The following is an 11,923-nucleotide window of genomic DNA, read 5'->3' on the forward strand; positions in this document are numbered from 1 at the left end:
AAACAATGTACTATCTTTAGCTTATTTTTCAGAATACCCACAACGCTTGAAACACCATGGCTGGGAAACCAAAGCTATATTACTTCAATGGAAGAGGAAGAATGGAATCTATTCGCTGGCTGTTAGCAGCCGCCGGTGTTGAGGTCTGTGCGTTTTGTTGTCCCACATGGAATTCTTCATTTTGCTTTCTTTCTTGAAGTTATGCTGAGATTATCATTTTCACAATTGCAACATAGTTACATCCGTATCAACAGGCAGGAGATGGTGCATTTTAGACAGGGAAAGGGAAAGCTCAATCTCAAAGCCTTTCTACATGAAGCTTTTATTATGTTCTTGTATTTACTCACTCATAGCAGTTTGTGAGTCCTTTACATGACATTGTTCCCCTCCAGGACTTCTCCCATGTTTTGTGACCATTTTAGATCAAGGAAAGTGCAATATTTTCCTGACTGGTGTTGTATTTATAGTGTGTAATTGTTCATTTCTGCTATGCCACATGCCATCTAGTAGCTGTGAGTAGGGAGATCTGGGCTCTAGTCCCCACTCGGCCATGGAAACCCACTGGGTGACTTTGGGCCAGTCACAGACTCTCAGCCCAACTCACCTCACAGGTTTGTTGGTGTGAGGATAAAATGGAGAGGAGGTGGATTATGTACACCGCCTTGGGTTCCTTGGAGGAAAAAAGGTGGGATATAAATGCAATAATACATACATACATACATACATACATACTGAAACTTAGAGCTTCTTTACATTAAGGGAAATTTGGTTGTTTATCTGGCGTTGTTGTGCTTCCTGTTTCTTTGGTGGGATTGATATGAATTGATATGAATTGGATTACACAGGAGAAGAGGGGCGAAGGAATGTCCTGCTCTGTTTCCAGGGGACTCCTTTAAATTTATTTATTTATTTATTTAAGGATTTTTATGCCGCCATTCAGCCAAAAAAGGCTCTCACGGCGGCTTACAAAAGTATTTCTTGACAGTCCCTGCCCACAGGCTTACAATCTAAAAGTGGCAGGTACTGTTGAATCGAGAGAGTGCCTCCTTCCCTGGCATGTGTGCAAAGGAGGGGGGTGTCTTATTATCTGTTTCCTCACAGCCCCAGGAAAGCCAGGACTTATTTCTGAGTGGAACTAAGATTTTGCTGTAACTTTACAATGCTCGTCACACTTACTTGGGAGTAAGCCCCATTGAACAGAATGGGACTTACTTCTGAGTAGATACATGGGGCTCAGATCTACCTCCCATTGTTGCAGGAAGGCATTTTACCCTCTTCTCCCTCTGTTCAAAGTCCTTCCTACCTTCCTCAGCAGGTTCATAGTGCAATGCCAGCTTTACACGCTGCCAGTTTCATGCCATTAGGAGTGTATTCCAGTTTATCTGTGATGTATGTTAAAATGGAATAAGTGGGGGGGGGATTACAGCACAGTTAAATTCACCCAGAAACTTCTATGAGTGTCCAGAAACAAGCGTGCGATAAATAGCTCGTTTAGAGAACACCATAGAAAGGCTCAAAGAGAATACACACACACTGGAAAAAGCATATGTAAAGGAGCTGAATTTAATCCCGCTGAGAATCTGGAAGCAGAAGCCTCAGTAGAGGTGTGGGGTAAAAGCTTCAAGTACATAGAAAAGCACAGAAATGGGCCTTTATGGCCGCCATTGTTTGCAACAGTAGATCTACTACAATAGAGAGCCCCCATCTTCCTTAAAAACAGGGACTCTTGTGCAAGACGGACAGCTGTTGGGAATGAGCGGATGGGTCAGATAAATATCGATGGCTCAGTGGGTGAGGCAGTGGCTTGCCATTGTCCCAGATTGAGCTGAAGTGCTTCGGATGTGTTCCAACTGGCTCAGACCCAAAGCGGTGCATAGCCCTACTCTGAATCCAGTCTGAGTTTCCATCAGAATTCTAAAGGAGCTATTCAATGTGCCGAACCCTATCCTAAAGTGGGTTCAGCACCTTGGAGAGCTCCTTTAGCCGTCTGACTGGTTCTGAGTGAAATCATAGTCCCAGTGATATCGAAACCACCAGCCTCCACTGATCTCTGTGTTGTATAGTGCTGCTAGCCCTTTCATTGCTAGAACTGTGGTCTCTGGGTTTTTGTTTTTTTTAAGTTTCCTTCTCTCTGTTCTCAGGACATATAAACCTACCCACTTAGGTGATCAGTGAAGATGTAGGCTGTGGCACATAAAAGCTTATGTCATAATATTTTTTGTTAGTCTTTTAGATGCCACCATACTCTTCATTTTTGGGGATTAAAAAAAATAACAACTCATATTATTCCTCTCCCTTTTCAGTTTGATGAAGAATTTTTGGAAACAAGAGAGCAATTTGAAAATTTACTCAAAGGTAAAGCAACAGATTAAGAGCTTCATCCAGATGCAGGGCCTTGCAGGTGTTCCACTAAGCATACAGGTGTTCCTTGCAATTGTGCTTCTCCCATTCGATTCAATGCAGCAGAGCGAGGGAAATTCTTTTCCCAATGTGAATACCTTCCTCCTCAATTGAAATGGGGGTTGTCTTGATGGAGGGTTTGCCCCGGGGTGGATTCGGAGTGGCAGCAGGTAATCTACATGACATAGCCACCATTGCAAAGCCATCCAAGGGCAAATCCCCAAAGCTCCACTTTAAAAAAGTTGGGCACTTACCCCGACTTTTTGGGCTGTGGAGATGTGTCACAGCTGATGGCACCCCTTGATTGGTTGCCATGAGCTGGACAGGGAGGGAGCAGACCTCCGGAAGCTCAGGAGAGCCCTGTGTGTCCCTGTAAATATAAAAAAATAAAAACAGGGGAGGGGAGAGGAATGGGCCCCGTTCCTCCCCCTGGTTTATTTATTTATCTGTAAAAGCTTCTCATTTACAGAAAAAAAAAATTAGGGGGGAGGAACGAGCCCCATTCCTCTCCTCCCCTCCCCTATTTTTAAAATTATTTACAGACAAAACAAAAATAAAAAATGGGGGGGGGTAACCAGGCAGCCAGATGGAGGTTAGATGTAGGAGAGGTGGTTTCGGGCGCCACGTGTCCCCCCCTTTGTTCCTCTCTTGTTGCCTCGTTCCTTCCCCATCCTGCCCCCCCTCCAGTGCTCAGTGCGGCAGCAGTGGTGTCAGCAACTCCGCACTTGTGTTCCTTCCCGTGCTGATGCCGGGAAGGAGCGCAAATGCGGGAGACGGAGGCCTCGCGGCACAAACGCAGCACCATCAAGACAGGACCAGGGCTGAACAAACCCTTGCAGGCTCACGAATAGAGTTTTGCCTTCCCAGTAAAGTTTCCCTCTTCAGCCACAAGGGGGCACTAGATTTGTTACTTGGCACAATACTGATCGGACAGGCTACCAATCCTCATGCCGTTTTCTCTGGTACAGGTATCAATTGCTCACTTGTACATTGCTGAGGATCCAGGCGAACTGTCGTGGTTTCTCTGTCATCCCATTTTTTTCCAGCACTGATTTATGACAGCTTTTAAAACTTGAGCTCCAGCACAGCCCTTTTGGGCATGAACTGACAGGAGCACTATCCTGTCATCAGAGGCGGAGGGGTGGTCAGTGACGTCGGTGGCTGTGTGTCCACCAGCCTCAGGGGCATCTGCACATCTCCAGCCACTACCATTATGGTGGTTTAAAAAACAGCAGCGGGACTGATAGAAGGTTCTCAACAGTAAGGCTAGAGAAACTGAGTAAAACTGACAATGTTTGTTAGTTTTACCATTTCCCCCCTGAGGGAGGGTGGACACATGCCAGTTTCACTGACACTTCTTTTAAAATATATATCGCTGCTTCTTCCGTATCAATGCTTACACAGGTCTATTTTGAAAGTGGGGAATCCGCAGAGTAAGAATAGAAGAAGCAATGGTGGTGGCAGCAGATGAGGCAGGTACCGCTGAGACTTCAGAGAGATGCTTTCCCTGTTTGCACAGGGACTAAACATGCAACAAACCAGATAATGCACAATCATCACTGGACTAGGGTGACCATATGAAAAGAAGGGCAGGTACGGTTGTATAGAAAAGGAAATTTCAGCAGGTGTCATTTGTACGCATGCAGCACCTGGTGAAATTCCCTCTTCATCACAACAGTTAAAGCTGCAGGAGCCCTGTCTCTTTTGTATCAGGTCACTCTAGCTATACTCCTGCAGCTTTAACAGTTGTGATGAAGAGGGAATTTCACCAGGTGCTACATGAATACAAATGACACCTGCTGAAATTCCTTTTTCTATAAACCTGTTAAAAATATAGGAGCCCTGTCCTCTTTTTCATATGGTCACCCTAACTGAACAAGAGTAGTGTTAGTATACCATTGGCCAAAATATCCCATTTTTGTCATTGTTAGATGGAGGATGCCTCCAGATGATAACTTGATTATAAATACTGCTGGTGCTTCCTTGCTTTAGTTTACCCCATATAATTAGGAGTGTGGCCAAAATCCAATGTAAAACAACAATAAAAATTCAATAAAACAATTAGAAAACATGCAGCCACAGAAAACAGTCTAAAATCACATTAAAAACAGAAAGAGCAATGCAATACTACCATCATCAGCTGCTCTGTTTAAAAACTTGGGGAAATAAAAGGTCCCTTGGGGAATAAAAGGTGTGTACACGTACACACACACACACACACACACACACACACACACTGCATGTAATGGTCTGGTTTCCACCTAATGCTAAGCCATGGCATGTTTTGTTGAAATTTTGCTTGTTGTGTCCAAGCCTATCCGTGCAAACAAACCATGGTTTGTTAACCAGCTACAAACTATAAATAGAAGTCATGGATTTGTTGTTAGCTTACAAAGAGCTCCATCAGATAAGTGTTTTATTGCACGCTCGTTACTGAGCACTCACGGATTTTCATGGGTCCTTCTCATGATGTCGTCTGCCCCCCCCACCTCCCACCCCTTCCAGCCTTCTTTGCGCCATAAAAAAACACCCCAGGAAGTCCAACATATTTTGAAAGATGGAGGTTTCCACTATCTCCTGCTGTGTGTAGGAGAAGCAGCATAATCAAAACGGCCCACTGAATGGGCCACGAACACGTTGTTTACTGTAATTGGAAATAGTGTTACAAATACTACTCATTTGAATGGAAAGAGGTTTGGCCCATGAAGCGTTGTTGTTGTTGTTGTTGTTGTTGTTGTTGTTGTTGTTTTTAAAATGCTTTCTTTATCCAGCGTAGGGCATGTGGTGCAGTCACGTGAGAAGCTTGACCTGCTATTTCTCTTTCCACAGATGGATCCCTGCTCTTTCAACAAGTGCCTATGGTTGAAATTGATGGGATGCGGCTAGTGCAAACCCGAGCCATTCTCAACTACGTGGCTGCAAAACACAACCTCTATGGGAAGGACTTGAAGGAGAGAGCACTGTAATTGCATTCATATCCCTTTTACATGCAAACGCAGAACAAATAATAATAATAATAATAATAATAATAATAATAATAATAATAATAATTTATTTCTTACCTGCCTCTCTAATTGGATTGAGGCGGGGAACAACAGCAAGCATAAAATACTGATTAAAAACATAGTATACACTGTTAAAAACATCCTAAAAGCATCCTAAAAGTATCCTAAAATTCTGCTGGATAGGCCTGCATTTCAGTCCAAATACACCTAATCAAACCATTGGGGACTCTATCTGTATAGTAGTTAATCAGGACTGAGCAGGGTACTGCAATGGATGCCTTTCTACCGTGCAGAGGTAATGGTGCAGCTAAGAAGTTTAGAACCTGGAGGTAATGGTCAGATGGGGACACCCCTTTAAATGGCCATGTGCATTATTTCTGTTGTGAACCACAAACTAACATCAAAAGGTTAAAAAAAATAAGTGGTTTATAAGCTATTTTAACCCTTTACTGTATTGGGGTGTCAGTAGGGGGTGTCAGGGACCTCAGCAAGGGCAGGGGAAGTGGATCCTGCATATTCCTGACCCCTGGGCTACAGTGAAAAGAAATAGCTAGTGGTGTGTATGTTACTAAGGTATCCCATAACGTGTGACCAATTAACTACTTATTGAGCCGATCATATTACCTTTAAGGGGGGGAATCCGCACGTCGTTCTGAGATCGCTTCTAAACGACCCCAGTGTGGCGTGAAAGCGATCGTGTAACTGGCCTTTGGGAGAGCCGACGAAGAGACGTCCTTCCCGCCGCCGCCACTGCCCACAGACCTCCTCGCCGACCAGCGAGGAGAGCTTGGCTGAAGAAGGCGGGGTTGAGAGCGGAAGAAGCTCTCCACCCCGCCTTCTTCCCCCGAGCTCTCCGTCCCAGCCGGCGAGGAGGTCTGTGGGTGGCAGTGGCGGCAAGGACGTCTCTTCATCGGCTCTTCCAAACGCCAGGTACACGATCGCTTTCACGCCGCACTGGGGTCGCTTAGAACCGATCTCGGAACGACGTGCGGATTCCCCCTAAGTGGGTTACCTGGGCCAACTCCCTCTTTCCTCTCTCTTCAGGATTGATATGTACGTGGAAGGAACCACAGACCTGATGGGAATAATCAGGGTTCACCACAAATTGCCTCCGGAACAAAAGGAAAAGAACCTTAGCTTAATTATTGAACGAGCCACGGAGAGATATTTCCCAGTTTACGAGAAGGTATGCAACCAGCAGACCACGGTGCTCACTTTCTCATCTCGTATTGGGAAGAAAAGGCCATTCACAGCGGTGCTTTTGGCATTGGGCAGTAGCATTTTTACTTGGAGCTGTGATGAGCAAACAGTTAATGAATGATAGGCAAAACAGTTTCTCTTGTAGGGAAAAGGGATGGATGGTTCAGAAACTTTGCCTGACGCAGAAGGCAGCTGTTGAGATGCTGGTGGAGCCTAGTGGTGGGAATATTTATTGCCAAAAAATTACTATTTGTATTGGCTGCCTATTTGTTTCTGGGCCCAATTTAATGTGTTGGAAATTACCTTTAAAGGTTATTTGCAGGACTGCCTTCATCGGCATGAATCTGCCCAGGCCTTGAAATCAGCCCCAGAGGCCCTGTACATGGGTCCGCTGTTGAGATCTATTAGATCAGCAGATACAAGAGACAGAGCCTTTTTTGTAATGGCTCCATGCTTGTGGAATTCCCCTTCTCAGGGAGATACATGTTGCTTCTACACTACTAGGTTTTAAACAGACCCTGAAAACTTTTCCTATTGAAGTTGCTTTTTAATATGTGGTGCTCTGCATTGCTTTATCTGCGGCTAGTTATATTGTGGTTTTATTGATATTGTAATGCATTATGGTTTTAATGTAAGCCAAAATTTTGAGGGTTGTGCCCTGAAAGGTAGCATAAGTATTTTTTTTTAAAAAAAATGAATGAATGGCTTTGCTTCAGAGGGTTGAAAGCTTGTTTTGAGTGAATGCATGTAGAGTTCAGCTTAGGCTGAAGTTGTTGCATCCATTACAGTGTTTTAAAGATATACTTATTCTCTCTTTATCGACTTGGTTGGACAAGCTGCCATTTGATCTTTCCCCTCCCAGAATTGGTCTCTGTAATTACCATTCCGTGTGGTTGTTACAAAAATATATGTAAATACCATTCCATGAGGTTGTTACAAAAATTTGCACCTACATTTGCCGATTTTATTTTTCCTTCCCCTTTTGTTTTTCTTTTGGATTATTCATCTTTAACTATAACCATTATTTTAAATTGTAAGCTTCCAAGGGGGCTTTAGCAGAAAAGTGGACTATAGATGTAGTAAGTAACTGAATGAATAAATAACTGGATCAATTTGCAAGTGATAAACGTTTGTTCCATAGGTTTTAAAAGACAACGGGGAACGTTTTCTTCTGGGCAGCCTGATGACCTGGGCTGATGTCCAACTGATTGAGACCATATTAATGGCAGAAGAGAAGGAGTCCACTATTCTTTCTCTGTTTCCTTTGCTGCAGGTAAAAGAATTAGCTTGATAACAATGCATGTGACATAGTAATATAAACTAGGTATAGGAACCCCATCTAGCCTGCCGCCTTCTTCCTCATGCCCTGCCAGGAGGGAAATGTACTTATCTCCAAACAGCAGCTGATAGGATATTACCACTTTTCTTTGCTGAGCACTGAAAAAGTCTCCCCTTTTCAGGGCTGAGCAGGAGAAAGCTCTTATCTCTCATCAGCTGCTAACAGCTTCTCCCTGCCAGAGACAGCCGGCTGGGCCTAGGGAGAAAGTTGTTGAGTGATTCACCCCTTCTTATTTCTGAATAAACATTCAGATGCTTACCCTGCTCACCCATTGAGCAGACATGCAGAAACTTGTACTGCTTAGCTTACCTGTGAGTAGGCTTCAAATCAGTAAGAATGCCCTGCCTTGAACTATGTCCTCCCACTCCATAAATGGACTAGATTGCAGTTCGATCCTTGAACTGAAAAAGCGTTTCCCCCACCCGAAATAAACCTTCAGGTGAGGTGAACAAAAGTTTGTGAACAGAAGTTAGGTGACACCTTTGAAACAAGGAAGTATCTTTTGAAAGCACGAAAGTTCTCTACTGAAAGCTAGAGTTTCCAGTTTAGTTGCATTGAGAGCCACAGTGCCTGCAGCAAACTTTTCTAAACCCCTTGCTTTGTCTTTTAAGATTGCTGCTTTACAACCTGACAGGTGTTAAAGTATCTTGAAGTTGTTGTTGTTATTAAATGAAAATCACCCTGGGGAAGCTGTGTTTGGAAGCAGAAATATAGCGGAGGGTGGAAGGGGTTGCTTAGATACTTTCACCTTTGGCTCATGTTCTGCTCAGAATTGCCCATTTCATGATCCCCATGGGGCCATTTTGTGCAGAAAAATACCCAGAGGTGGATGGTCTAAACAGCCCTTCTCACCATTTCTCCACTCCCAATGATCACCTAATTTTACACACATCGGCTTTGTGGCATCTAGGACATCATCAGTTGAGCATTTTATCTCATGCTCACTACTGCCCACTTGGGATGTTCGCGCATCCTTTAGACGATGTCATCCACCTCTTGTGCCCTTCCCGCCTCTTCTGCTCATTTCCCCATCACAAAATAGACGTCTTTTAATCCCACTTCTTTTTAAAACGGAATGTGCCACGATCTCCTGCTGTGTGCAGGAAAAGCAGCGCAATAAAAACGCCCCCTGAATGGGCCACATGTTCTTTGTTACTTCCTCTTTCCTCTCCGGGAAGAAAGGAAATAACGAAGGACAAAAGCGGGGGTGGAGAAGTGACGGTAAGGAAACATAATTTCCCCCCATGTGATGACGCTCCTGTCTTGTCCCCAGAATCTATTTACTCACACCTTGAAACCACCAGGGGGGAGTAAATCTCCTGTATTCCTAAGGGAATAATTTCTCAGGGTGTTTTCCTTGTGTCTCAAAATATAAAGCATTTAAAAAAAAAAAAAAAAACTATAGAAAAAGAGGAAAAATTAACTGGGAAGAGGACACACATTCTAATTCTTGAATCCCCAGCTATGAGAGTTGTAAATTAGTTAGGTCAACTCTACATTGGTTTTACCATGTTGATTTTCCTTCAGAAAACTTTAGAATTGACCAATGGTGGCTGGTATTGCAATAAAAAACATTTCAGCACTCTCTCTCTGTCTCATGCACACATACCTGTTGAGTGAAATCCAGTGCTGTAGTTTTTTTGTCACAACTGCTTCGTCAGCAGAACTGGGAATGGGGCAAGTCAACCTCCATTCTGCAACCCCTCTATGGACCCTCAACATCTTCTCCAGAGGGTCAGGAGACCCTTAAGAGCAGATTTTCTTTTGCAGGCTGCAAGCAAGGAGATGAGAGAGCAAGCGCTTGGATTTCATCCTATTTTTCTCAGGATTCAGCCATGACACCTACCCTAGTTTAACATCCATCTAGCTCTGTAATTTTGATGTTTCGTTTTTTTGGTTGTAGACTTACCTTTCTTGCTCAGAACACTTCATAAAATTTGCCATTTTAGGCCTTTAAAACAAGAATGTGTGAAGTTCCCACAATTAAGAAGTTTCTGCAGCCCGGCAGCCAAAGGAAGCCTCCACCAGATGAAAAATTTGTAGCAACAGCAAATCGAGTTTTCAACAGGAAATAAGAACCTGCAGCATGTTTTTCGGTGTTAAAATCCTGTCTGCAAAGGGGCTGTCCTTACCTGTGTCCATACAAATGCCTTTTAGCATTGAAGGAATGTAGCACTCCACAATTAATAATAAATACTTTGTTTGTTTTAAAAACTTATCCACTTCCTTGCTTTCTACTCCAAAGAAATTTCAAGGCTGCTGGCAACAATATAACGGGTTCAATTCTATTTTTATTTTTCAAAACAACTGTAAAACTACTGCAATAACAAAATTACAAAATAACGCAGCTGAGGGAAATATAAACATGAGCACAACAGGGAATATAAACACCTACTTATCCAAGTCAGAGTTCCATTGAAACAGTACTGATTTTAGGGGACCTTCTGAGGCAAGGATTACCAGAGCCCAGCTGCCCCAGCAGAGAACTCTACCCGGCATACTGGCCACATAACAAGAATGGCTGCTTACATATTGTCAAAAAAGAAAAAGAAAAGAAACACACCACCAAAAAAGAGTCCATAAAAAGAAACAGATTTGGTTAAAATGTACATATACTCAAGTATAGCTGTAGTTGCAAATTGAAAAGTAATTACTAGTATTTAAAGTGAAATATAATATGTCTCACACTAGTGGAGAATATTGTTACAAGGGGCCTGTCTTGACAGGGTTTTTTGCCCTGGGGTAGATTTGGAGTGGCGGCAGGTCATCTGTACGATGCAGCCGCCATTCTGAAGCCACCCAGGAGCAAATCACTTACACTCCGCTCCAAAAGAAGTCGGGCACTTACCCTGACTTTTTTTAACACGGAGGCATGCCACAGCCAATGGTGACCACTGATTGGTCACCATCAGCTGGAGGAGGGCAGGTTCGGGTGCCTGGTGTCCCTCTCTTCCTCCTCCTCTTGCTGCCCTGTTCCTTCCTTTCCCTTTTAATTTTTTTTAATCTATAGATGAGGTCCTTTGCATATATAGATAAATAAATAAATAAATAAATAAATAAGTGTGTGTTTTGGGGGGGAGGAGCAGGACAGCCAGAGGGGGAGGCAGAGAGGGACCCTCCCTCTGACCTTCCTCTCCCTGCCCCATTCCTCTACCACCCCTTTTTATTTTTAAAATTTCTTACCTATAGATTGCTCCTTCGCATCTATAGATAAAAAAACAAAAACAGTGTGTGTGTGGAAGGAACCGGGCAGTGAGAGGGAGGTCAGAGGGAGGAGAGCCGGTCCTTCTCTTCCCCCCCCTCTGGCTTCCTGGTTCCTCTCCCCTCACCCTGTTTTTGGTCTTTTTTATCTATAGATAAAAAATGGAGGGGGGAGGGAGGAACGGGGCAGCCAGAGGGAGGTCAGAGGGAGGAGAGCCAGTTTGCAACCCCATCTTGCTGCCCCGTTCCGCCCCTCTCCCCGGTGCTCGGCGGCAGCAACTCCACACTGGCGCTCCTCCTTGTGCAGAAGCCAGGAAGGAGTGTGAGTGCAGGAGCCCGAGGCCTCCCGGTGCCAACACACTTCTGTCAAGATGGGGCCCAGGGGCCCAGTGGGCTGTTCAGACTGATGGGCAGCTCCAAGACTGATGGGGGTCATCTAGGTGAAAATGGAAGGAAAAGCGCTACCAGTTATTATCCAGATTTTCATGAAATCAGTTTTGGTCCATCTGGGGCAATGAAGCAAAAAATGTGGAGTTAACCAGTAACATAAAACCCGCTTTTCACAGGTCAAACTGCACTTTAATCCGCTTTGCTTTGCAGTTGGATGGGTGGAGTTCCACTAGTTGAAGTGAACGTCATCCACCCCATAGATGAAGCTCAGCCAATGAGAGAGGTTTGCTCCCTGCTTCTATCCATGCTCCACTGGTCAGGGAAGTTTTATGGATGAGATAAGTAATGCTGGATGGTTTACACCTCTCCCCCTCACATCCAGCAATAT

The 11,923-nt window shown here is 44.1% G+C and overlaps 1 protein-coding gene across 1 annotated transcript; it reads left to right on the forward strand.

The window, feature by feature from the left end:
• On the forward strand, window positions 1–10,161 carry LOC134397967 (glutathione S-transferase-like). The gene is made up of 6 exons (XM_063125062.1): window positions 1–143; window positions 2,304–2,355; window positions 5,230–5,362; window positions 6,450–6,591; window positions 7,747–7,878; window positions 9,894–10,161. Exons 1-6 carry the CDS (start codon window positions 57–59, stop codon window positions 10,017–10,019), a joined length of 672 nt encoding a protein of 223 aa, XP_062981132.1. The 5' UTR covers window positions 1–56; the 3' UTR covers window positions 10,020–10,161.
• Window positions 10,162–11,923: the final 1,762 nt, after the last annotated feature.

Source organism: Elgaria multicarinata, chromosome 4 (genome assembly GCF_023053635.1).
Source record: "Elgaria multicarinata webbii isolate HBS135686 ecotype San Diego chromosome 4, rElgMul1.1.pri, whole genome shotgun sequence".
NCBI lineage: Eukaryota > Metazoa > Chordata > Lepidosauria > Squamata > Anguidae > Elgaria > Elgaria multicarinata.